Source organism: Haliotis cracherodii, unplaced genomic scaffold, assembly GCF_022045235.1.
Source record: "Haliotis cracherodii isolate W230 unplaced genomic scaffold, xgHalCrac1.p SCAF_1, whole genome shotgun sequence".
Classification (NCBI taxonomy): domain Eukaryota; kingdom Metazoa; phylum Mollusca; class Gastropoda; order Lepetellida; family Haliotidae; genus Haliotis; species Haliotis cracherodii.
The window spans coordinates 65,818,184-65,842,108 of NW_027266264.1; the positions used below are offsets into that span (position 1 = coordinate 65,818,184).

The 23,925-nt window shown below is 41.3% G+C and overlaps 1 protein-coding gene across 1 annotated transcript in view; it reads left to right on the top strand.

The window, feature by feature from the left end:
- Positions 1–443: 443 nt before the first annotated feature.
- The window catches only part of LOC139467391 (uncharacterized), a 35,548-nt gene continuing 12,066 nt past the window's right edge, over positions 444–23,925 (top strand). Inside the window, exons 1-19 of the mRNA XM_071248932.1 lie at positions 444–539; positions 1,790–1,855; positions 2,693–2,920; positions 3,402–3,516; positions 3,731–3,878; positions 5,273–5,393; positions 6,025–6,217; positions 6,388–6,532; positions 6,725–6,950; positions 7,307–7,468; positions 8,711–8,853; positions 10,181–10,297; positions 13,563–13,632; positions 14,155–14,210; positions 14,338–14,487; positions 18,733–18,841; positions 20,942–20,995; positions 22,719–23,266; positions 23,738–23,915. Of these exons, the coding sequence (XP_071105033.1) occupies positions 444–539; positions 1,790–1,855; positions 2,693–2,920; positions 3,402–3,516; positions 3,731–3,878; positions 5,273–5,393; positions 6,025–6,217; positions 6,388–6,532; positions 6,725–6,950; positions 7,307–7,468; positions 8,711–8,853; positions 10,181–10,297; positions 13,563–13,632; positions 14,155–14,210; positions 14,338–14,487; positions 18,733–18,841; positions 20,942–20,995; positions 22,719–23,266; positions 23,738–23,915 (2,925 nt within the window). The remainder of the gene's footprint in view (positions 540–1,789; positions 1,856–2,692; positions 2,921–3,401; positions 3,517–3,730; positions 3,879–5,272; positions 5,394–6,024; positions 6,218–6,387; positions 6,533–6,724; positions 6,951–7,306; positions 7,469–8,710; positions 8,854–10,180; positions 10,298–13,562; positions 13,633–14,154; positions 14,211–14,337; positions 14,488–18,732; positions 18,842–20,941; positions 20,996–22,718; positions 23,267–23,737; positions 23,916–23,925) is intronic.

Consider the following 23,925-nt stretch of genomic DNA (forward strand, 5'->3'; position numbering starts at 1 on the left):
CATTTATATAGGTGGTGATGCGGCAGAGCCTTGGAGTATGATTGCTTCTTCACTCGTTATTATACCTAAGACGATGGAGAAGATGTTTATAAGAACTGTTACTTATTAAAGTAAACTGTAAATGGCCTCAAAGTATATTTTCGGATAAAAAAAATGGTGACAGGCTAATCCACCCACTCTATCCCAAACTTACGAAATTAGTTTTTTCACTCCACATTGAACTTATCAGCACGAAATAAAGTTTTTCGTAACAATTGTTTCTTTTTACTGACTGTCTTTGAAGAAACATATTGTATATCATCAAACTGACATGCATATTAAAAGACTTATATTATTTATGTATGCCATACAAATATTATTACGTAATGGCAGACAATACTTATCCTCTATCAACAGTTTTTAATAATGACATGTCTACTATTTCAGCCCGATGACCTAGTAATATGCCCTACACAGATGACCTCTGCTCCTTGGAGGTACTAGATGAAGAAACGATTCTTGAAACCCTCAGACACAGATATGAAAAGGATAGATACTATGTAAGTAAAATGTAGTTTGCATTTTAATGATTAGAAGTCCTCTCATGTAACGATATAGGAGAATAAGGATCAATACTGCCAAACACCATAAAGAAAGATAGTCATTATTTGCGTAATGAAGGCACTTCTACTTACAAAATGCATTACATTCTAAGACTTATGGACCAACCATTTGATATTCTGGTGGGAGGAATGGGATTTTATCCAAAAAAATAAATTGTCCCCGAAAATGCCTGAAAAACATAATTATGCTTCAGACGGCTAAAAAAAGAAAAGAAATTGCCTGCCACAAAAATACATAGTCGAAAGGGGTTTTTCTTTAAAAAATCATGCTCAAAGTTTTAAAAATAATATATCTGGTCTAGTTACTGAAGCTGAAAAAAATATCCAATCTCGATACAACAATCCTAGCCCCTCCGCCTTCCCCCATATCAAATTGTCGGTCCCTTTGAGGCGAGGGACTAATCTCCCATCGCTTCTTTATGCTCTAGCCTCGTGTGCCTCAGCATGTGTATTCTCTTATCTTGTGAATGAACCTGTTTTTGGAGATAACTGCTCGAGCGTCTGTCAGATACCATTTATCTAACGAGCTGTAAGATAAATGGCATTTGACAAGCACTAATGCAGTAATGTATCTCACACACCTAAAACAGCCCCATTTTAGCATCGAATCGATGCCTATTTTGTATATTCTCATGATCACAGTGGCGTATTAATACATTATACAACTGATGTCATCCGGCTTACTGCTTACTAACCGTAGTGTGACCCTCCACACGAAAAACGTTTCAGCAATATCTGTGGATTATCAAGGCTATTAGATCAAAGGACATTTATCAAACATTGCGAAACCATATCGTTTCAAAACAGACGTAAGTGAATTCGACTGAGAAAATTATCAACGAATTTCAATCAGGAACGTAGCCCGTCATAATCTGGTGTTAGGTCATCACCATGGTGTAGCCAATCACGGACCTGGAAATCGATCTCACACATGTTTGATACTAGTTACTTTATAATCACTCACAAGATGTGTAAGAAGGTTTTAGGTGGGAGTCATGTCCAGAAACACACAGGTCGTAGATGTTGAACACTTTGGTAATACCCACACCACCCAGGGATCATAACCGAGGGGAATATGTGAGTCTGTCCTTGACAATCCGTATAACACATCTAAATAACGAGTTATTATGTTGTCTTTCCTATCACACATATTCGCATTCAGTAGCTTCTTTTTTGTTCATTTCCAGACATACATCGGGGATATTCTTATTGCCTTCAACCCTTGCAAGCCTCTGAATGTATTCAGCGAAAAGGTAATTATTCTCCACGAGAGTGTAACAAGTACGCCCTTGACACGAAAACACAACATTCTTATTTTTGTTGATGTTTTATGTCCATGGTTTATGAATAAAGTTGACAAATATAAATGTTGTCACAGAGACGTTTTCAGTTTGAAGACATCAGAGAGGAAATGACAAACATTTGTGTGATGTTTAAAGGGGCATTCCTCATGTGTGGACTATATGTATAGCGGCGTTAAACAACAAACAAACAAACAAAACTGTGTATATTTACGGTACGGATAATCAGTTCGGTGAGTAAATCGTGCGTGACATCGCCAATGTTCATGTTAAGCTCAGGACTCCCAGAGACTCCATCATGCCATTGACTTTGAGGACCAATGTGACGTCATCAGTTACCATCACGTCACAATGAAATGATTTCATTAACCTCTCTGCCATTGAAGCTGGTTAGCTATACTTTGTACACTCAAGAACCTGCTTATTACAGTTTATGAACTGAAAATGATTGATTGAAAGATTGATTTTGGAGGATAAATAGAATCTCACCGTCATGTCTTCATGTCTCAACACGAGTCGATAAGTTGGTTCCTGAGGAGTTCAAAACTTTTATCGTCTCGTGTTGATCTATTTGATATCAAAGACACGAGGGTAAGTTTCTACTATAAAGACTGTGAAGTCCTTCTGTTTAAGAACATGAAACCCTATAGTTCTCTACTGAATCCTTTTCGACAGTGGGAGCACATATCTGCACACCACTTGTTTCGAAGTATGGACAACAAGTGGAGAATTAGTATTTGACTCTTTGTGTATTATGCCCAGACTAACACACCATTCCTTTCTCAACAGCACCACAATAACTACAAAAATGTTCTGTCATGCATGTCCAAACCACCTCACCTGTTCTGGGTGGCTGACCGGGCCTACAGAAACATGGTGGACTCTGGTCAAAACCAGTGCATCCTGGTCAGTGGGGAGTCCGGTGCTGGGAAGACGGAGTCCACTAAATACGTCATCCGGCACCTGATGCACGTCAGCCCAAGTGTAGACAAACAACTCCTGGACAAGATAGTGAAGGTTTGTATAACACTCATTACCATTACTAGCATTGCAAGAAACCAGAAGTTGATATCCATAACGTCGTAAGCTTTCTTACAGTTTCTTACATGCGAAGAAAGTAAAACGAGGTCCGTGTTTAACACCCAGAAAAACCCTTGGATCTTGTGTCTGTGAAGGGAATGTAACAATGCGCTTATGAACCCATTAACCATCGACACTTTCATCAAAGCCTTTGTATGTGACAGATACAAGAATACTAGTAGCACATCAGAACTCCCAGCAAAACTACCAATATATTTTTGGGTATAACGCCGCTTTTATCGGTGTTCCAGTTACATCACGGCGTGACAGGTTTATGTGCCAGCATTACTTAGAAACAACCGTTTAATGTGAATATGACAATATCGGTTTGTTATTTTCTTATATATCGGAATAATGCTCCTTTTATTAAAGTTCTGTCTAGATTATATATGTGACCAGATCTTGACCACAATTGCAGGTGAATCCACTTCTGGAGGCTTTTGGGAACGCTGCCACAAAGATGAACAACAACTCCAGCCGCTTCGGGAAATTCATCGAGCTGCATTACAATGATCATGGAACTCTACTCGGAGGTAAATTGTACAACCTCGGGATCATACGGTTGGCCCAGTGGTCTATGCGCAGTGTTATCGTCACCGGCCAGGATTTTTTGTTGTAAACGTCTACAATCCTGCTCCCGTCTCTCCTTCATGGCTAGAGTACCAACATGTCGACCAAATGTGTCTTTCACTATTGAACTTCACTAGCTTTGGAATGTCTGACATCGCTATCGTTATTTTTTCCCAGCTAAAATAGATGACTACATTCTGGAGAAGTCCCGAGTTGTACACCGCTCTGCGGGTGAGAAGAACTTCCACATCTTCTACGCTCTGTTTGCCGGGATGTCCCGGGACCGCCTCCTGTACTACTTCCTGGAGGATCCAGACTCCCACAGGTGACCACACCCAGTCCTACATCACACCTACACCCACACAGGTGACCACACCCAGTCCTACATCACACCCACACCCACACAGGTGACCACACCCAGTCCTACATCACACCCACACTCACACAAGTGACCACACCCAGTCCTACATCACACCCACACCCACACAGGTGACCACACCCAGTCCTACATCACACCCACACTCACACAAGTGACCACACCCAGTCCTACATCACACCCACACTCACCCAGGTGACCACACCCAGTCCTACATCACACCCACACTCACACAGGTGACCACACCCAGTCCAACATCACACCAACACTCACACAGGTGACCACACCCAGTCCTACAGCATACCCACACTCACACAGGTGACCACACCCAGTCCTACATCACACCCACACTCACACAGGTGACCACACCCAGTCCTACATCACACCAACACTCACACAGGTGATCACACCCAGTGACCACACCCAATCCTACATCACACCCAGCTCAAACATATTTAATATATTTCATTATTCCGAGATATAGTTCTCCGCATGAGTACCTAAGGTTATATTCTTCATTACACAAATCACACACTTCACGATATAAATACTTTCTTTGAAATCCAAGAAAGAATCATGACCTTACATTTCGCATTGCCTCTACACATTACACCATACACGTACATGTGCCCGAATAACTAAATAATGCATGGTACTTTCATACTGACATTTTAGAAAATATATTTACTTCGAAAGAAAGAATTATAATATTTGTCACTATTGTTTCTGAATATGCCACCGCATGTGCCTAAATCACTTGATAATGCATGATACCTAAAGGTTGACTTCCATACAATTTAACCCGTGAAGATCCGGGGTAGAATATGTCTTAAGCTACCCATACTTGCCATAAAAGGCGACTGCCCTTGTCGTAAGAGGCGAGTAACGGGATCGGGTGGTCAGACTCACAGACTTGATTGATGCATGTCATCGTATCCCAATTGCATGGATCGATGCTTATGATATCAATCACTGGATTGTCTGGTCCTGACTCGATTATTAACAGACCGCAGTCATATATCTGGAATATTGCTGAGTGCAGCGTTAAACAACAAACAAACAAACAAACAAACCATACAATTTACCTCGTAGCAAGCATAATAATACTTGATACAATTGATTTAATTGAAATTGTCCGGATAAATTACTGAATGATACATGAGGCTTACTTATTTTACCATACACCTTCATTGGCATTCACACAAATGATCCTAAACACTATGTTCTCGTTGAGTATATTATCGTTCACGGTTACAAGGAAACCCACCTTCACTTGTTGTGCCTTGTGATTGACACAATGTATGATGAACAGAGTAAACCAGTTCCACCTTCTTGACCTCCAGAATCATGCGAGACGCTGACCCCACCAAGAGTGTGTACGAGACTCCCGAGGAGTTCCAGCACTACCAGAGGATGTTCGGGGATCTCACCTGCCTCATGTTCCAGATCGGATTCACAGAAGAGGTAGAGACATTCAGTTGTTTTGTCGCACGCATTGTCAAATCAACAAACCAATCAATGCTTATGATGCTCTTATACTTCAACGGCAAATGTGGATTTTGTTTGCTGGGAACAGTCGGTGGTATAGTCTAGTCAAGCGGAAATATCTGCTCCTCTAAATGGTATAACTTGTTTATTCTTCGTTTCCTACGTCGTAATAGGGCGGTCGGGTAGCCTACTGGTTAAAGCGTTCGCTCGTCACTCCGAAGACCCGAGTTCAATTCCCAACATGTGTACAATGTGTGAAGCTCATTTCTGGTGTCCCTCGCCGTGATATTGCTGGAATATTGCTGAAAGCGGCGTAACACCATACCAACTCACCCACACACTCAGTCGTAATATTGCTGTAATGTTGCGAAAAGCTAAAAGTAGTGAACGTCCACAAAACAACATTTTAGAACACAGAGAGTTTTGTTGGTGTATTTGATACTGATTCCAAGGCAAAACACGAAACCCTACGGTAGTCTTTCAAGGTGACGTGCTTGATGCTTCATGTGACAAACGTTACACGATTAGTCCCTTGATGTGTGTCGAAAAGGATCAAATTGGGATTATTCGATTCAATAAAACATTTTGAAATTCTAATCTGTGACAGCATTTGACGGTGATCTACATCATCCTGGCTTCCATCTTGCACTTGGCCAACATCGTCTTCCTTCCCTGTGAGGACACGGATGGCGTAACAGTAGCGGATGAGTACCCACTTGCGGCAGTCGTAAAACTACTCGGCATCGAAAACGAAATGTCCCTCACTGAAGCTCTTATCTCTAACGTCAACACCATCAAAGGTAATTTCCAGTTTCTTGTTTCGATTAAGTGTGTATGGGGAGAGAGGGTGTCTGTTATTCCAACGAACATATATTGACCTATCAACAAGATGTGTTTATTTGATAAATGTTTCTTTTTTGTGGTCATGTCGACCTAGACCGTTTTTAACACTTACAGTCCTGGTTTCCAGGCGAAAGAATCCAAAGCTGGAAAACTCTGAGGGAAGCTAACGACGGGCGGGATGCACTTTCCAAGGAATTGTATGCCAGGCTGTTTGGCTGGATTGTCGGTCAAGTCAACAGGAATCTGTGGCCAGAAGACTCGGAAGAACTAAAGTAAGTTACTTAATGAAATCATATTTTGCATTTACAATTGGACATTAAACGTATATCAAGTAACTTCATGCATATTGAAACAAAATATCTATACTTACGTATCATTACCCCTGAATGCACGTTTTACATATAGCAATGCCATTTTCATACTTACAGTTTGAACAACGTGCTATAAATGTGTATCACTTTCAGACTTGTCCGTGGGCCCTCCATCGGTCTGCTAGACATGTCAGGGTTTGAGAACTTCCACAGTAACTGTTTCGACCAGTTCCTCATCAACATCTCCAACGAGCGTCTGCAGCAGTACTTCATGGACTACATCTTCCCCCGTGAACAGAAGGAGTATGAGCTGGAGGGCGTGGAGTGGGCAGACATAAACTACAGGTCCAACGATGGGGTGCTGGACCTCGTCTTTTCGGTACGTGCCTTCTACATGCTGCTCTCAACTCTCTGAGTACTGAACTATACCCATACAAAACGAACATGTGTTGGTTCAAAATTTGTTATTAGCTATCACTGTCCCTTATCGTTACATGTCATTTAGAAGCTGTAGTGCCAATGAAGACACAGTTGACATCAATGCATTCAGTACAGATGATGGTACCTTTATCAATCAGGTCACTGGCACTTGTACCGAAACGGGACTTTGTTCTTGTCTCGATAAGGAACGTAACCAACACTCATTGATGTTTGTATATGGTCTCTGCAGCTCTGAACTTAAATCATCAAACCATCTAAGCTCTTCTGTTCATACTTTCTACTATTCATTTACAGCGCCCTCATGGCATTTTGTCTCTACTGGACGAGGAGTCGCACTTCCCCCAGTCAACAGACTCAACGTTTGTCCACAAACTCAACAAGTACTGCTCCAAGAGTGACCGCTACCTACCCTTAAGGTCACAAGTTGGGTTCAGTATACAGCATTACGCAGAGAAGGTACATTCATGTGATAGTGTGTAGTTGTATTACCGTGATATGCCATTGGACTGTAATATGATGCTTTGTTTAGAGACTGTACGATCGCACGGATGGGCTGATCGAATCCTCAGTGGCATCTTATATTTGACATAATAAAAGCATAAACTTCACAAAATAAGAGTAAAAAATTCACAGAACTCATTCACCGCACCAGGGCCTCGTTTCATTATTTACAAAAGCAATCACAGCAACTTAAAATCCGATAGTTTAACGCAGGACAGTCGTAACGCTACGATCGGTCTATGAAACATGGCCCAAATGTGAAGTCATATTCATATATATCTCATTTGAAGAATAAACATAATCTAAACTACACGGGCAATTTACAGAAATGTCGAATAATGTAAACGTAAAAGTTAACAACAGGTGTTCTTTATACGGACAATGATGTCCTGCCTCACAGGTAGCGTCTTAAAGAACCGCCAACGTCACACAACAGTATTTGACAATTGAGCAGATTTTGATGTGTCACGTGCTATCTCATAAATACCACATGCTTTCTTCCGTTTTAGTATTTGCTTCACGTATAATTTTCACATAGCTTTCATTTCAGGACATAAAATTGTTTTTAAAAGTAGGTTAACGCCCTAATGCAAACGTTTATCCACGGCTTCAGCAGGGTATGTTCTATATACCTGAAGCAACCATTTTGTTGTTGCTGTTGTGGATACATAAGACAGCCTCGGTCAGCACTCTTACAATTTGGTCATCTTTGCTTTACAACTTTGCTTTAAATTCGTTGTTTTTAAAAAAAATGTTCATTACATTGCTTATGTTACACAGAGAACACAAACGTCGAGAATCCTCAGTTGGTTGTTGTGCACTATTCAGGAAAATTGTTTTTATTCGTTATTAATTTTGCGTACATAATCATTTTCTATTCCAAGTAGGATTGACGTTTGAAGAACTAAGATTAACGGGATAGCATGTTTACTGACGACATTCATGTAGTTTATGTGGAAACTATTTTGTCATGCGGAAACTTTTTCTTGCTCATTTGAAACATTTTATGTTTCTGACCAGAGCACCATGTCATAATTGGACTACAAGATACTGTCATCTAACACTATCTATGTAGAGGTTTTACGTAATTGTTTTCATCGAAATCGTGTTTTCAGGTGGTATGAATAGTAACTTCTTTTATCTATGTTGTATTTTCAGGTAGTAAAATAATAACTGGTTTCATCTGTGTATTTCCAGGTGATGTACGACGCAAATGGTTTTCTTGAACGTAACCGTGACAACCTAAGCCAGGACCTGATGCTGTGCCTTCAGCAGAGCAACAACGACTTTGTCAAGGACCTCTTCATGGCGTCTCTCTCTGCCACAGGGACCATCTCACAGTAAGATACAGTATACATAATGTCTTTCCTGTCAGGGACCGTCTCACAGTAAGATACAGTATACATAATGTCTTATCTGTCAGGGACCGTCTCACAGTAAGATACAGTATACATAATGTCTTCCCTGTCAGGGACCGTCTCTAAATAAGTTACATTTTACATAATGTCTTTCCTGTCAGGGACCGTCTCAGAGTAAGCCACATTTTACATAATGTCTTTCCCGTTAGGGACCATCTCAGAGTAAGCCACATTATACATAATGTCTTTCCTGTAAGGGACCCTCTCTAAATAAGTTACAGTGTACATAATGTCTTCCCCGTCAGGGACCATCCCAGAGTCAGCCACAGTATACATAATGTCTTCCCTGTCAGGAACCGTCTCTAAATAAGTTACATTTTACATAATATCTTTCATGTCAGGGACCGTCTCAGAGTAAGCCACATTATACATAATGTCTTTTCCGTCAGGGACCGTCTCAGAGTAAGCCACATTGCACATACTGTCTTCCCTGTCAGGGACCGTCTCTAAATAAGTTACATTTTACATAATGTCTTTCCTGTCAGGGACCGTCTCACAGTAAACTACAGTATACATAATGTCTTCCCTGTCAGAGACCGTCTCTAAATAAGTTACATTTTACATAATATCTTTCCTGTCAGGGACCGTCTCAGAGTAAGCCACATTACACATACTGTCTTTCCCGTCAGGGACCATCTGAGGGTAGATTACAATCTACACACTGTCTTTCCTGTCAGAGACCATCTCAGAGAAAGTTACAAAAAATGTAGGCGTTATATAATTTATATGTCATATTTTGGTTTTCTGGTTTTTATAAATCACACATTGTATTCACCACGTGTTGTGAACATAACGACAGGCAAGTATGCCAGGTGCCCGCTTGATTCGTACCCAGATGTCCCTCCTCAAGACAAAGAGAAGATCATGGTGCTGCAATTAAAACGTTTCAATACATCATCCACGGCGACTGAGCTCCTACTGACACATTTCCACATTCGACTGCTGTACTCGGCCATAAAACTGTCACGCCAGGGCGGGGAGACAGTGGCAGCCTCGAGACTGCTCGCCTGACTGCCGGACTAACATACACCCCAAGGGATTAGAATTATAGATGAATATCAAAATGACTTTAATATTTTCACACATATCACGTACACTGATCTAGGTCCTTGTACCAAGGAGAACTCGGGGGAAATGCTCGGTCTCTTATGGAGGTCTATATAATGTGGCATTTAGTCCCTGGCTGTTTCAAGTTTATAACGCCTTTATATCATCATCATAATACGCTTATGATTTCATGTCTTATTAGTTTCGCCAGCAAGTACTCTGGTCGTCCAAAACTGCCTTTAGCATGGCCCGTGATGATCGAGGCAGATCGACTGAAGGTCAAACTATCAAGAGAGGCCTCTCTCAAAATAAAAAGAAGGTATGAACTATTTTTAAACTGTAAGTAAACTGTTCGATTTGTAACATACATATACAGTTCATGTAATATGAGGTCCTGTGTGCGAGGAATCAGTCACCACACAGCATAGAGCTCCCATGTCCTGAGACTACATTTGCATGAAAGGAGTGTTTCAATCTACAGCTGCCTGTTTCTGTACCAACTGGTGTCAGTTATGTCAGGTGGCTCCGTAGAATCCTGTCATTATTATAAAAGTCTTTGTAACAAAACTAGGACAAGAATATTTACAAGCAGTTATTCTGAGAATAAGCACCCATAACGTCCCTTATCAGGTACGTGATTCTTATAATGATATCGCCATGAATATATTACCTTCAAGAACAAACGGTCCTTAACCTGAGACAAGAATGAGCCGACTTATTCCATATATTTCCATGACTGTACCTAGTCATAGTGATGCTGACTTGACTATTATTGGTTCAACTTCCTATGGTATTCTGGACATGGATGTCCAGTAGTTCTGGGTAGCACTACTGCTAAGATAGGTGGCACTACTGCTAGGATAGGTGGCACTACTGCTAGGATGGGTGGCACTACTGCTAGGATAGGTGGCACTACTGCTAGGATGGGTGGCACTACTGCTAGGATGGGTGGCACTACTGCTAGGATAGGTGGCACTACTGCTAGGATGGGTGGCACTACTGCTAGGATGGGTGGCACTACTGCTAGGATGGGTGGCACTACTGCTAGGATAGGTAGCACTACTGCTAGGATGGGTGGCACTACTGCTAGGATGGGTGGCACTACTGCTAGGATAGGTGGCACTACTGCTAGGATGGGTTGCACTACTGCTAGGATGGGTGGCACTACTGCTAGGATAGGTGGCACTACTGCTAGGATGGGTGGCACTACTGCTAGGATGGGTGGCACTACTGCTAGGATGGGTGGCACTACTGCTAGGATGGGATGGGTGGCACTACTGCTAGATGGGTAGGACTACTGCTAGGATGTGTAGCATTACTGCTAGGATGGGTGTCACTACTGCTGGGATGGGTGGCACTTCTGCTAGGATGGGTGGCACTACTGCTAGGATGGGATGGGTGGCACTACTGCTAGGATGGGTGTCACTACTGCTAGGACGGGTACACTACTGCCAGGATGGGTAGCACTACTGCTAGGATGGGATGGGTGGCACTACTGCTAGGATGGGATGGGTGGCACTGCTGCTTGGATGGGATGGGTGGCACTACTGCTAGGATGGGATGGGTGGCACTACTGCTAGGATGGGTAGCACTACTGCTAGGATGGGATGGGTGGCACTACTGCTGGGATGGGATGATTGGCACTACTGCTAGGATGGGTGGCACTACTGCTAGGATGGGATGGGTGGAACTACTGCTGGGATGGGATGATTGGCACTACTGCTAGGATGGGTGGCACTACTGCTAGGACGGGTGTCACTATTGCTAGGATGGGTAGCACTACTGCTAGGATGGATGACACTACTGCTAGGATGGGTGTCACTACTACTAGGATGGGTAGCACTACTGCCAGGATGGGTGGCACTACTGCTGGGTTGGGTGTCACTACTGCTAGGATGGGTGTCACTACTGCTGTGATGGGTGGCACTTCTGCTAGGATGGGTGGCACTACTGCTAGGATGGGATGGGTGGCACTACTGCTGGGATGGGATGATTGGCACTACTGCTAGGATGGGTGGCACTACTGCTAGGACGGGTGTCACTATTGCTAGGATGGGTAGCACTACTGCTAGGATGGATGACACTACTGCTAGGATGGATGACACTACTGCTAGGATGGGTAGCACTACTGCCAGGATGGGTGGCACTACTGCTGGGTTGGGTGGCACTACTGCTAGGATGGGTGTCACTACTGCTAGGATGGCTGACACTACTGCTAGGATGGATGACACTACTGCTAGGATGGGTGGCACTACTGCTAGGATGGGTGGCATTACTGCTAGGATGGATGACACTACTGCTAGGATGGATGACACTACTGCTAGGATGGGTAGCACTACTGCTAGGATGGATGACACTACTGCTAGGATGGATGACACTACTGCTAGGATGGATGACACTACTGCTAGGATGGGTGGCACTACTGCTAGGATGGATGACACTACTGCTAGGATGGGTGGCATTACTGCTAGGATGGCTGGCACTACTGCCAAGATGGATGACACTACTGCTAGGATGGATGACACTACTGCTAGGATGGATGACACTACTGCTAGGATGGATGACACTACTGCTAGGATGGGTGGCATTACTGCTAGGATGGGTGGCACTACTGCTAGGATGGATGACACTACTGCTAGGATGGATGACACTACTGCTAGGATGGATGACACTACTGCTAGGATGGGTGGCATTACTGCTAGGATGGATGACACTACTGCTAGGATGGATGACACTACTGCTAGGATGGATGACACTACTGCTAGGATGGATGACACTACTGCTAGGATGGGTGGCACTACTGCTAGGATGGGTGGCACTACTGCTAGGATGGATGACACTACTGCTAGGATGGGTGGCATTACTGCTAGGATGGCTGGCACTACTGCCAGGATGGGTGGCATTACTGCTAGGATGGGTGGCACTACTGCTAGGATGGATGACACTACTGCTAGGATGGATGACACTACTGCTAGGATGGGTGTCACTACTACTAGGATGGGTAGCACTACTGCTAGAATGGGTGGCACTACTGCTGGGATGGGTGGCACTACTGCTAGGATGGATGTCACTACTGCTGTGATGGGTGGCACTTCTGCTAAGATGGGTGGCACTAAGATCTACTTTGAGGGTGGGTCCGAATCCAAGAAGTATGATCTTGCAACACGAGGCAAAAATGGTTGAAACGATGTCTCTGAGAAATGCTGTAATAACCCGACTGGAAGTTAATCAGAGGTTTCAATTCATTGATTGGTCGACCGTTTACTTTGTATGCAGATATTTATCTTTTGTTGCGTTTTCACCGTCACTCATTTTTAAAGCTGTATTTGAGAAAAAAAGATCAGAATTACACACCGTGGGTTTCAAATACAGTTTAACACTTTCAAATATATCGGTAATGTAGCTTGCTACAGTTGGATTATCTCCATATTTCACATTTACTTATACTGTTGCCGCAATAATTTTGTACATCAAATTTTGTCACAAACTGTATTTTCTGCATAGGTTGTATATATAGCATCATTAGAAGCTGATTTGAAGAATATATGTATTTATCCCAGTTGTGCTTGTGTCTTCTAATTCAGAGGTCTGTCCGGCGACAGTTTTCCAAGTATGTCATGCCGAGCGTCTCCAACAGTCAACAAACATCTCAAGGTCGGTTACTCAAGTTTCATGGAAATCTGTGTCTTTTGATTAGTGCTTGTGGGAGGGCATTCAGCTGTTAAAGCTTTCATTTGTCACCCCGAGGGCGGGCTTTAATTCTCTTCATGGACAGTGTGGAAAGCTCAGTTATAATCTGTACTCATTTTAACTTGAAGTAAAATGGAAACTGGAATGTTGGTTGGTTTGTTTGTTGTTTTTCACCGCACTCAGCAATATTCCAGCTCCATGGACCAGATAATCCAGTGATTGAAATCATGAGCATCGATCCACGCAATTAGGATCGACGACATGCTTCAGCCAAGTCAGCGAGCTTTACCACCCTATCCCGTTAGTCTCCTCTTACGACAAGTATAGTCGCCTTTTACCGCAAGCATGGAATTATGACCAAAAACATCCAGAAATGGATTTTTATTATGTTGTGACAACTGATGTGATAGTTAATTATATGTGCATGTATACTTTATATATTAATATCGTATCAAATGAAATGTCATTTATTACTTCTATTTGCAGAGGTCCTTGTCAGATTTGATGGCTAAACTGTCTCAAGCCCAGCCGCTGTTTGTCAGGTAAAACATAACTAGTTGCATATTTTCTGAAAATACCCTTTTTAATAAACTTCAATAGACGTATGTACCGTCGCATGACATGCATTGTGTGACATACAAACCATTAAATTAAATGTTAAATCTACAGATGCCTCAAGCCCAACAAAAACCTCTCTCCAGCCAAGTTTGACATAACACTGGTCCGTAGACAGTTGCTATGCAACGGTTTGATGGAGATTGCACAGCTTCGTAGGGACGGCTATCCAATCAGAGTTCGATATGAGGATTTCGCCGAAAGGTAAGTGTCATTTATTCTAACAAAGATTCATTGTAATGGATGTACATAGGATGTCATCAACCTTCACTAACTTCATGACCTTCACAAATGTCATACACATATACACACAACAACACATCACACGGAAGATCCGGGTTAGAACTGGTCTTCAGCAACCCACGCTTGTCATTAAAGGCGACTAACGGGATTGGGTGATCAGACTCACTGACTTGGTTGACCCATGTTAACCATTCCCAATTGCGAGGACAGATATGCTCATGATATCAATCACTGGATTATCTGGTCTATACACTAGTATTTACATCGGTTTCTGATGTGTACCTGCATATTATCTTAGTATAGTTCAGCGTCTTCTTTCTTTTCTAAATGAAGTATCTTATATGTGAATGAGAACGCAGTCCTTGAAATACATCCGATATTAGTTATTTATATGAATGTAATATCAATGTTAAAGCCATTTTGTAATTGACCGTGTTCTATAATATATATCACGGTATCAAACTTTTTTGTATTCGAAGTTGAAACAAAACTTAATTCAGGGTCAGAGGTTTAAACAAATGTACGAAATGTTCCGTGTAAACGTCAGTCACCCAAAGCTATTTATCTTATGCTTTGGATGAATAATTGCATTGGGATTGACTAAGTGACGAATGAATTTGTTCATGCATAAAAATGTGTGGAATATATTACATGCCCACATTTACATGAAGATCTTACGGAAGCTTAGTAGGGCCACGGTGAAATGTTTTTTGTCTAATTATCTTCTACGTAGGACTTAGTATCTCCTACTTAGATCTTACTAACTCCTACGTAGGACTTAGTATCTCCTACGTAGGACTTAGTATCTCCTACGAAGGACTTACCATGTCCTGCGTAGGATTTACTATCTCCTACGTAGGACTTAGAATCTCCAACGTAGGAGATAGGCAGTTTTAAGTGGGAGATAATAAGTCCTACGTAGGAGATACTAAGTCGTACGTAGGAGATAGTGATTCTAGGGCCATACTAAGTCCTACGTAAGAGATAGTAAGTCCTAAGTATGAGATAGTAAGTCCTAAGTACGAGATAGCAAGTCCTAAGTATGAGATAGTAAGTCCTACGTAGGAGATAATAGGTCCTACGTAGGAGATAGTAAGTCCTACGTAGGAGATAATAAGTCCTACGTAGGAGATACTTACCCAAAAAAAATCACCGTGGCCCCTTTTTCGCTTCCGTAAGATCTTGCCCTGGAAGATTGTCTGGAAATGTTTAAGTTAAAGACCCCTATTCCCCGACTTCTGTTCAGTTTCATCATAACCAGCTGGTGCATGTCACATTTGACTAAAGGGTTGTTCAAATTTAATCTAAATATTAGTATTACAATCATCACAATCATGCTTGTAAATGTAAATTCTCTATTGAATGTATCGCATCTTCAAAACTCACCGATACACAATTATTATTATTAATACATTTATACATACAAACGTTATACGTTTAAGTTATGTGCTGCTATGCAAATGAGAATATGACCAAAATAACTTTAACGTTTGTACAGGGAAACAACGTAACATATTTGTTGATTTGTGTGAGTCACTCTACAATTGTGTGGGTTGGAAAATCTGAAATGTCCTGTACTGGACGTAAGGTATAGTCGGATGATGATGTAGCTGGTCCTCATATCCGTAAAGGATACAATGAGGGTTTAAATAGTACCCCCGGGGCGGCCCAGGCACTAGGCGTGTGTGGTCTGTCACATACACGGACACAGGGACGTGATTCATGGAGTGTCCACAAAACAAAAGTAACAAACCATTATTTAAGTGAGTATTCATATGTGGAGGGTGTTGGCATCGTGCTGAATATCTTGTTATCCGTTATTTTTATAGTCAGTGAAGTTTCACTTTATAGATGTCATAGTTTTCTGAAAATGGTTTAACACGCGACCTAATTCCAATCAAATATTAAGAAATAATGTATGCTTAAGTTGCGCTCATCTCATTAAAAATACAATAAACTACGTTTATAACGAACACGCCTATAACGAACTGAGTCTTTTTGCCCTATCCATTTGCTGTTTATATGCTGTGTGTATGCATATAACGAACTACGAATATAACGAACTAAAATTAGTGGTCCCTTTGAGTTCGTTATAACCGTAGTTTACTGTATATTGATAAGAGAAACATTTGTAACATTCTCTGGACAAAGATCTCAACTGATTATCGCAGGCTTACCTGTAGCACCTTTTGTTAAATATATTAGCAGATATTTATATATGTACGGTACTAAAGCACCGAGAAAAAGAAAGTAGACACCCGTGTTTGATGGTGGCTAAAATGACACAAACAAGAAATATTTATTCGGTGGTGATGTATCTGATACGGGTATCATAGTTGTGTTTTGGACTTGCAGTGTTTCAGCGTGTAGTCTGCAGCCACGACGCATATCGATATAACGCAACGTACCTCGAGTACTTAAGATCACATCAAAAAGACGAAGCTGATAGTTCATTTAAAATATTCACATAAAGCATGGAATTAATGCAATACTGCAATATAAATAAGGCATTTTGATCAAGCACATGTTCATAAGTTTCTGCCAAGTATTGTCAGAAAGTTTTTCGTTTTTTTCTGAAGTCATATCTAGATCTGTATCAAATACCGTAACGTGTTTACGTCCAAAATGAACCAAAACGCCCTTTGTTTATATTTGGTCAACATACATTTAAATGTATATCCTAATGTAAAACGTAAACGTTTCGCTCGTCTTAATATATTATAAACCCAAAATGTGTAAAACTATGACGTGTAACAAGATAATCGTGGGTAACCTACGTCATAACGGCCCATCTGGACACTGACCCACCACAGACGTCACGTGACGCGCCTAACCATAGCTACAGATGGCGAAAAGTGTACATCTTTCACCATTTTTGTCTGTTATCGTTTATCAACAAAAAGCGTGACTCTCGCTACAAGACACCCACGGTAACAGGGCGCATGGTCGCTCCCATGTGTTAAAGAAAATAAATACTACTCTTTTGAGTGACGATGTCCTAGCATTGTTCTTTGTAGCGGTGAGTTTATTGGCGGATATTAAGGATCGTACACATTCCGGTAGATGAGTCATACAAAACGAAACACTCAACATTTGCACTCATGTTCTAGGCAATATGTTTATATGTTTATATATAACTGGCGGGGGTGGTGTTAGGACATGTTACCTCACCTTAGAATACCTTTGGTAAAATCTTTTTGTGTCTGTATGACGTCGAGTGGGCGATGAACAATGATCGTCACTGCTGATATAATGCTCTTACATATGGTACGACTATCATATACAGCATATGTCGCCGGTAGCAGTATATAACAGCTCACTGAGAGGTAAAGCCATTGATCCAATATGATTCTATCTTGATAGTGCAGACAAACTGACTGACCCCGATAACTGGACCTCGCTAACCCGGACTTTCTGCCTTCCGGGCGATGACTGTCGTGATCATTTACATGTACGACAAGGAACATTGCTCTGTTAATCCGTGATTTGTCAATACGGACAAATTCAGTTGAACGATACGGTCCGGGTAATCGAGGTTTCAGAGTATATTACAAGTATGGTCAGACGTATTAATTAAACAATCCATAGTGAGTGAGTATGGTTTTACGCCGCTTTTAGCAATATTCCAGCAATATCACGGCGGGGGACACCAGAAATGGGCTTCACACATTGTACCCATGTCGGGAATCGAACCCGGGTCTTCGGCGTGACGAGCGAACGCTTTAACCACTAGGCTACCCGACCGCCCCAAACAATCCATAATCTAGATGTATAACAGGTGACGATAAATATACAAAGCAAAGATATATTACATTAAATAATAATCATATTATTTTCTCAACTTAAATGCCACCATCCCTCTGTAGGCGTGGGTGCTCTCGATATTTTATATTTAGTTCTATTTTACACAATTTGACAATATAATGTATGTTAACTACACCAAGTCTTCATGTCAAACCTCATTTAGCACTGAATAAATCATGAAACGCTGACTACATATTTAGGTATTGGTTGTTGGCATATGTCTGACGTGGAACAGTCAATGTTCTCCATGACAGAATTTGGCCACTTGACTAATTGTAATTTAAGGGAGTAGTCAGATAACCACCATGTACATATCAGTATAAGTAGACCACTCCGCTGTCTGTGCGGGTAGTAGTTGTATGCATGTCTCTGATGGAAGGTGTACATTTCGCTGCATGACAGGTTCTCTGGTATATGTGATGAAGTGAACTACGATGCTGATTTCCCATCTCGCTGTAAGGACATACTGAGAGCCGTGCATGTGCGTGACTACAGACAAGGAAGGTCGAAGGTAGGTACGGCCAATTTGGCGTTCCTACTTTGTTTCATGTGACAGAGAAACAGAGTATAATTACCTTGAAGGTAAAGTAAATAGTTTTCATTAGTAACCTGTGTGTGATCCATTCAAATAATTTTCACCACTATTTTTCCTTTTACCCCCAAAGGAATCTGTTTGGGCGGATAATCGATAATGGTTTATCTCTGGAGGTGCGGTTTTATATTTAATAAGCCCCGATTCATATATTTATAAAGTTCTACAGTTGGGGAGTAAACGTTAACGTCGACGTCACATTGGCAATGTCACACAGTGCAAACATTGAGTTGACTATGCAAGCGGTTACTTTATGTATATTTCACACTCGTGAATATTGAATATTGGAAGAGTTCGATTTAAGTTAAATTAGTTAATCATTATTAAAAAGTCGAATATAAGTAAAATTGTTATAAATACGGCTCACTTTAATTTGAATTGCTACATATTTATGGTACATGTAATAACTGGTGTGTAAATGTTTTAGGACTGTTTTTAGACATAGCCACGTATTAAATGTGGACATTATTTGTAAACAGCAATTACATACTTTACCTGCAATTAGTTTCTCTTAAATATGTAATGTATAAAAATACGCTCAGAGCATTTTACATAGTCTTCTTTTTAAATAATGGGACAATTCAAATATATAAATTTGATAAACTTGAAATAATCGATTCTGATTTAGTTCATAATTGTTACGCTACAAAAGCCCTCTTCAATATATTTGAAAAAAATCCTTAACTGCTATGTTTCATCTGTGGTGACAAATATTCAGTTTCATTTCTAAACACACACTGAAAGGTACATATCTTTTATTAAATGTCTCCGTTCAGTTTCTATATGCTTATTCCTCTCATTTTATGACACATGATTCTACACATTTGTTAAATACGCACACAATTTTAAGTGGCCCTTATATGTGATCACGTTTCTTGGTTTGTCAGCACCATACTCGTGGTTGATGGTTTCACCTAAGCGGTAAACATTTAAACATGCACCACTTCGGACTGACACACCGTGACATAATACATGGTTGGAACTGGAGACAAGATTGACATGGAGTTCAAAGTATATTTTTTTTCTTATTGCAACGGTTTGGTACATGTACAAGTACCTTTAGGATACCCTGCTTGAATGATGTACTTGTGTCTGTACCGTCAGGCATTTCATTGACCAACTTTTTGTCAATGAAAACATTTCTTCAAAATAATTATATTTGTTTTCTTCGAAAGAACCATTCCTCTTCTTCTGTTGTGGAATCAAGGAAACTAGACTTGGTTTAGTTTGATCTAGACTTGATAAATAAATTCCACACTGATGGCACAGGACACGGCATTTCAGTACTCATTAAACATTCAGATATGATGGTTCACGGGTACATGTACATTCCGAGACAGACATCGGCTTGAGCCACTGTCCATTATCAATTAGTGGTGCACCGAGACGGAACGGACATGTTAATGACTCGAGTGTATGACTGATCATCCTACATACTACCACTGGACATAAACATGGACTGACCTGACATCCCGGTCAAACCGACTGACCCAGTCTTTGATGACATCATACAATCAGAACATTACGTATTATATAGTGTAGCCACAAGTCTCGGAACCCACTCGTTATGCCTTGATGCAATGACAATTGTTATTAGGTAAATGGATTTGTCCGAAGATCAGAGAATGATACGTAACTGAATTAGTAGAAGTATCCCATTAACGTGTGTAATCATTTATCATTGAACATGATTATGATCACTGAAAGTTCTAATCATCGTATATATGAATGTCATTATTGTGATGTCTTAAATGGGTTTGGTGTTTACATGCCTACATGAATATAAAACGTCAACGCCAGAGACTAACCAATCTCGATTATCCGATGAAACAGATTCCTAGATAACAGATAACTATATGAATGGATCACTGAAAATCAGTGATGACACAAGCTGTTTCCGAAAAGCACTAAATCAGTATCTTGTTATGATCAGAACCATTCACAACCGAGACACGGGTAAAGGTTATAGGATGGAAGGATGCTTTTCCAAAAGCTTCAGTTGTCTTTTATTTCTTGCAGCTTTTCCTGAAAATGTGGCATAAGGAACAGCTTGAGGCTGCTCTCAAGGAAAAGGTAGGTCACGTGGGGTAATTCATTACTGTCAGTTGTCTGCAACACTTACAAGTTTTCACAAACTTTTTTATGCATCAGCGTCGTTAAATTGCCATGAAACCTTCACGTCACTGTTAAATCAAAAAGGACTGAAGGTGTAAACGGACTTCCTTATCACGTTGATGTATATTTCAGAATATTTCTTAAGGTATGTAATTTGTTTTATCCTTAATTAATATTAATTGACAATTCGTTTAGCTCTATGTGGGTAAATTTTCGATTTTAACACCTATGACAATATTTTTTCTTATGCCTATCTTGGACATAGTTTCACTTTTTCAGTTTCAGGAATATAAAATGAAAACCGTTTATTGGTTTGTTAGCCAATGAGATACAGTATACCCATTATTTTACTTTTTGAAAAGTATTGTTAAACGTCAAATTAAGTTTACTAAAAATGACATTATTTAACCTACAGCTATTATATTTAATATAAACAGTTGTAACACATTGTTACAGTACGTATTGTTTAACCAATAGAGAGCCACAACGAATGTGGTAATATATAGCTGTCGCAGCCAATCACACTCATACCCCCTAGATATATAAGGGAATGTAGACTTCAGCACCATGTATTCGTCATTTGATTTATGCTCGCTTCGTGTCAACATAACCCGCGAATTTCCGTGATTTCCATGACGCATTACTTTCTATCTTATTTCATATACAGAAATAATTTTGACACCCTTACAATGAGAAAATCAGAGTAATCAAACATCGTTAAACGATAGACAATAATTGTACAGTATTTGTAACATTGTCATATTGTCATGACATTGCACGCCATCTATAGGTGTGCCCCTTGCTCATATATATGGGTTATTCGTGTAGCGCTTATGGCTAAATACATTTGACTACGACAGAATGCATGGTTTCTTTCCATCGCCTGGGGGACATATCAGTCAGGACTAACTTTTGTCCATAAAATCCACATCGACAAATACTTTTTCTCTGAATGTGTTGCCGAGAGGAGTGAAATGTATCACGGAGTTTACATGAGAATTTGGGCCCTGCGTTTCGTTGAACCATAGTAAGTAAAGGGTTATTTAATTCCGCTTATTTCTGCAGTGCGATGGGGAATATTCTTTGTGTTAGTGGCATACAATGGATGTAATCATATTGATGACCCGTACCAAGTGTGTACGTTTACTGCGTGGAGTAACATGAGTAGGTCTTTTAACAGTATTCCAGTTATAACACGGCGTGTCAGCTTAATGTGGGAGGAACGCCCGAAGTGATGCAGGTCTCAGACGTTTACCACTTCTGTGAAACCCACGAGCACGGGTATGGTGCTAACAAACCTAGAAACATAATCGTGGCGAACCGGGATTCGAACCAGCAATCGTAGGTTTCTGGCGTACCCAAGAGACGCAACTCTTCACAGCGAATCGCGGCGCCTTAGACGACTGGGCCACCCGGGCACCCTTGGAGTATCATGGTTACAGATGTTGTTCCCTTCATAACCTTTCCCAGTATGTGTCTATTGGCTGGCTGGGTGACGAGCGGAGTATAATCATAGGGGTAATAATACATGGCGGGTCCAGGTTTAAATACGATACGATTTTTGATTGATCAAACCGAATGTGACGAGGAGTTATTAAGCGGAAATAAGTGCCACTCGAGTTCATTTTAATTAATCTTCATCTTACTGGATACAACATAATTTTGTTTTTGGATTCACCAGATCAAAGAGCGAGAGTTTCGCCGACAGTCCCAAGCATCCTTGCTGACGGTGATGAGCGAAGGCACAACCGAGCCAGACTACTATCACTCCACCCTCGGCTCGTTGGACAGCGGTAATGCCTCCTCGGACACCATTCACACCATCATGGAGGCTAACCGAGGGAAGAGGATGTCCGTTCCAAATCTTCTCAATGTTTATCCCACTCCGGAATTCTCCAAACGGAGGATGACAATGGCCAACATCTCGGGAGATCTCGTTGGGGGCTCCCTAGACCGTAAATTGTTCCCCGACAATCTGTCTGCATGTGACACAGACAGTAGACGACTCTCTGTGACCGAGACCCTGGAACAGGAGCTGAGTGAAAGCGTGTCCATGGTGGGGACGGATGCGCAGAGTCTGTACAACAGTATCGGGGAGGTGAAGAGTGCAACTGATGGGGAACACAGGATCGGGGAAGATGGGAACGCCAAGGAACCTCTCCCTGACCCAGAGGTTACATGTGAAGACGAGTCTGTGGAGTCTGAAAAGGAGGACGAGGATGATCTCTGGTGAGACTCTGATCTTGTTGTTGTTAGCGTGTATCTGATTGGATTACATACTGTGGTCAGCACTGCCCAACGGGTACTGCCACGAACCCGGGTGAACCTAAACGTGGGGAAACCCAAGGACCCGTGCATTATTTGGAGCTTGGGCCCTTCTCGCTGTCCCGAGTGATCTCAGGGGCAAATGTACCAACGTTGGTCACAGAAACTGACCATAATGGAATCGAGTGTCCGCTGGTTATGGGTCAAAGTGACCCGACGGCGTGGATCGTTGCGCATTCTGTTGTTCAGTTTGCTGATCCGGCATTATATCCGAATATTGCTGACTGTGGCGTAAAACAACATTCTCACTCAATCTATATTCACCATGATGAAAACATGAAAATTAAGAAGTAGTGGTACTTTCGCGCGGTCTTTTTATACAGATGACATATATATGTTCCCGATATTTATTGTCCTCTTACGTTTCCACTTCAGGCGACCGTATGACGTCTTCCAGGTATCAGAACGAGATTTCGAGGACAATGACTCCATATTCAATAACATCCTGAAGGTGATCCGGTTATTCCTGTACCTCCTTCTGGTGACATGCATCCTGGGAGGGACAGTGTCCAGTAGATTGTCCCTGCTCCTCATCACATCCGGCATCAGAGATGTAGGTCACC